General features: G+C 54.2%; 2 protein-coding genes across 2 annotated transcripts; both read right to left on the bottom strand.

The window, feature by feature from the left end:
* Positions 1-174: 174 nt before the first annotated feature.
* On the bottom strand, positions 175-712 carry LOC112876123 (histone H4). Its single transcript, XM_025940174.1, has one exon. It carries the CDS (start codon positions 624-626, stop codon positions 315-317), a length of 312 nt encoding a protein of 103 aa, XP_025795959.1. The 5' UTR covers positions 627-712; the 3' UTR covers positions 175-314.
* A 705-nt stretch (positions 713-1,417) lies between these two features.
* On the bottom strand, positions 1,418-3,606 carry LOC112876294 (pentatricopeptide repeat-containing protein At1g52640, mitochondrial-like). The gene is made up of 2 exons (XM_025940372.1): positions 3,362-3,606; positions 1,418-3,132 (listed from the first exon to the last, which is right to left on the bottom strand). Exon 2 carries the CDS (start codon positions 3,002-3,004, stop codon positions 1,745-1,747), a length of 1,260 nt encoding a protein of 419 aa, XP_025796157.1. The 5' UTR covers positions 3,005-3,132; positions 3,362-3,606; the 3' UTR covers positions 1,418-1,744.
* Between the last annotated feature and the right edge of the window lie 256 nt (positions 3,607-3,862).

A 3,862-nucleotide genomic window follows, 5' to 3' on the forward strand; every position in this document is an offset into this window, starting at 1 on the left:
CAGGTTCAAAAAGCGCCGAGCGGACCCGAAAATTACGAATTGACATTTGTGAAATTTATCGAGCGGGAATGCACGGGGGAGCATCCATGCCCCAGTACGAACATTAACCCAGAGCATCATCGAGTAACAGATCTGCCCAACACGGCATTCATAAGCTTCGCACTCCATTTCCCATCACAGAACAGAAGACTTTGCACAAAAAAGACACGGAGACTCCTCCAGACATCAGATAGAACGAACGCCTAACACACCCTAGCACCATCAACCAGCATGGGCCCAAAAGCAGGAGCGCCGCCGGAACGCAGAGGCAGGGCTCAGCCGCCGAAGCCGTAGAGGGTGCGGCCCTGGCGCTTGAGCGCGTAGACGACGTCCATGGCGGTGACGGTCTTGCGGCGGGCGTGCTCCGTGTAGGTGACGGCGTCACGGATGACGTTCTCGAGGAAGATCTTGAGCACGCCGCGGGTCTCCTCGTAGATCAGCCCGGAGATGCGCTTCACGCCGCCCCTGCGCGCCAGCCTCCTGATCGCCGGCTTGGTGATGCCCTGGATGTTGTCGCGGAGGACCTTGCGGTGGCGCTTAGCGCCGCCCTTGCCCAGCCCCTTGCCTCCCTTGCCGCGGCCCGACATGGCTCCCTCGGAGGTGTGAGATTGGAATCGAGAGCTCGGTTGTTATGTAGGGGATTGGGGATTCGTTGGTGAGGAAGGGGAGTTGGGTGCGGGGCCAATTTATAGCGGCGGGAGGGGGCATTTGGGCGCGGGGTGGTGGAGATGTTGCGATCCGTGGGAGGTTGAGTTTGGCGCGTTGGATCAGTGATGGACGGGTGGCGTTGCGTGAGTGCAGGAGGGGTGGATCGGTGACGTGGCGGGGACGGAGGCCGATCCGCGGGAGGTCGTCGTGCGTGTTGATTGGTTCGTGGGAGTGATGGCGGATCGGTGACGTGGCGTTGGTGTTTCGCCTCGCCAGGAGTGGGCTTCCGTTGGTGGGCCGAAGAATGGAGATTGTTGTGTTGCAGTTCAGGCCTTTGGTTCTCTCTCTCTCTCTCTCTCTCTCTCTCTCTCTCTCTCTCTCTCTCTCTCTCTCTCTCTCTCTCTCTCGCGAAACAGGCCTTTGGTTTTCTGTTATGCCCAACCTTTCTTTTCTGTCGACGCAAAAAAAAAATTCCCCTTGAGAAAGGCCATAGAACAGAACTACTCAAATTGTAACAACGCTTTTTCTTTTCCCCTTGCAGATCATTTAAATTCGATACAATGCAAAGGACATGCATATACTGCACCTGGCTTTTACTCGAAGTGTGATATCTGCGGGATACTGACAACTGCGACACCATCAGTGTCAGTAGATCAAACATGTCTTTTCATTGTACCATCATCCCTAGCGCGAGCGCACTGAAATTGAACAGATGCAGTGGCCCATGCTCACACGTTTCTTGTTTGTATGATCACTATCTGATCTTTCAGAGTAATGACTATGCCTCTATGAGTCATATAAGTTACTTTTCTCCATGAACCTGATCATGAACATCAAAATCAGCTAGTTCACTCATAGTGAGAGAGCCATATACATCAATTGATTCACACTCGGTTGTTTACCTAAAACAAATAAATAAATAAATTTCATCACCCAAATATATTGAGCATGCGTTCATGGTTCATTTGAGGTGCATATCCTGGTGATAGGTGTGGAGGATATCAATCTTCTATGTACAGGCAAGTTTCACTCAACTTAATAGCCAATGTTAAACACATCATCGCCCAATATCTGCCTGCAAACTGAACCTTTCGAACATCGACTTCAATTCCGAAGCCAGATCGCCCCTGCCCATCTTGTGCAGATCTTTGGCCACTTTAACATAAGCAGAATGGTCAGGCCTGAGGCCCTTCTCCATTAGCTCATATAGAACTCTGCCTGCATCAATGGTCTTCCCTGACTTCCGAAGCAGCTTTGCAAGCAGGCTGTAGTTCCGATTCGTAGAATGCCTGTCCCTGGTACTCATGTCACTGATATATCTGTGGGCATCGTCTATTCTCCCAGCGTAGAAATACCCCTTGATGAATGCAGAGTGTATGGTGATCCTGGGTGTCAGATTTGCCAAGAGCATCTGATCAAGAATCCGCATTGCCGAATCCATCTTTCCAGCCTTGCAGGCGTGGTGCGTGAGAATCTCGTATGTGAGTGAGTTTGGGACTTCACCAAGTTTAGACCTCTCCATGGTCTCCACAAGGCCGCACGCTTCTGCGGTCCTCCCGTTCTTGAGCAGGCAGCCGAGGAGGTAGTTCCAGGTGTTGGCGTCCGGGTCGCACCCCGACGTTCTCATTTCGTCGAACACCTCGCGGGCGCCAATAAAGTCGCCGGCCTTACACTTGGCCGCGACGAGGACGTTGTAGTAGCGCGCCATCCTCTGCGTCGCCTCAATCACGGACACCGCAGCGTCGAACTCGCCGGTGGAAGCCAGCGCCTTGACAAGCGAGAACACGCCGGACGCGCGGCAGGGCCCGCCGACGTCGTCCAAAACCCGCAGGACCGCTCTCGCAGCATCCTCGACGCTGCTGCTCCGCGACGACCCCGACGGCGCCAAGAAATCGAACGCCCGATCGGTCAGCGAAAGCCTCCGCTGCGACATGAGCGCGAGGGCGCGCGACATCGCCCCGTAGTCGGCCAGCTTCCCGGCATTGTCGACGAGCAGGTTGTGTGCGTGGGCGCTGGGGGAGAAGCCCCTGCGGAGGGACGCCCACGAGAAGAAGCGCTCCGCGGGCACGCCACGGTCCGTGAGCGTGCGGAGGGTGCTGGCGACGAGGCCGTGGGAGAGGGCAGGGAAGAGGCGATCGAGGTCGGCCTCGAGGGTGCCGCCGCCTGCGGCGACGAGGCGAACGATTGCATCTGATGCGGTGGCGTCGGTGCTGGCGTCTGCGTCGCTGCCGCGGGGAACGAGGTGCCTGGCGGAGAAGGCCGCGCGGGCAGAGGCGTGGCGGAGGGGAGCGCGGACGAGGCGGGGGCGGAGGAGCATCAGACGGGGCGATGGGAGTGGCACGAGTCGAGGCGCCCTGGCGGTGGAGAGTATGATGGCGAGTCTGTCGGACCGGGAACGACTGAACGACAATGGATATCAATATTCAGGCTCGGATTGCATCCCACCTATCCATCAGTCACATCAGATTAGACCTGAATCAGTTTGCAAAGTCCTTACCAAAACAGACCCTAAAACGCAGAAACGACCTTCGTACACAAACTGATATTAGAAACTCTATAATATTATACTGACATAGTGAAAGTTCCTGATATACTGACATACTGTAAGCTTAATGGTTGGTTGCTTGGAAACTCTATAATATTAGAAAAAGGAATCATCTAAATAATTGCTTACGACATGAATCGTTTCTTTTTAATCGTTTGCCGCAGGCTTTGGTTTGATGTATCCCTTATGTCATTATGTGGCATATTGGTTTGATTGTGGTGATAGTGGTAGACGCAGGGGCAGTGTTGCAGCTGACCGATAGATGACAGCAACAACCGAACAGGAGAGGAGGGGGAGGGCAGCAGATGGCCGCTCCATGACAGGCGGTTTTAGCAGGGGAGTGGCTTGCAGCTGACTCTCCAACGATGGGGCCGCTGCCGGTGATGTAGTAGCTGGCTTAAGAAGAGGAGAGCGGAGACTAGTTTCTACCAAGTTCAGTACATGTAAACATGGCTGCTAGGCCTGACTCTGGCACCAGAGGGAGAGGATGTCACCGTGGGGACGAAGAACCATACGAAGACGGGAAGAAAAATACCAAGCAAATGAACAGTGTGCCACTTCTGGACCATTTGATTGGAATCTGGCGGTTGCAATTGGTAAAGTGAAATTAGGCCTATTTTCAAGCAACTG

Source organism: Panicum hallii, chromosome 9 (genome assembly GCF_002211085.1).
Source record: "Panicum hallii strain FIL2 chromosome 9, PHallii_v3.1, whole genome shotgun sequence".
NCBI lineage: Eukaryota > Viridiplantae > Streptophyta > Magnoliopsida > Poales > Poaceae > Panicum > Panicum hallii.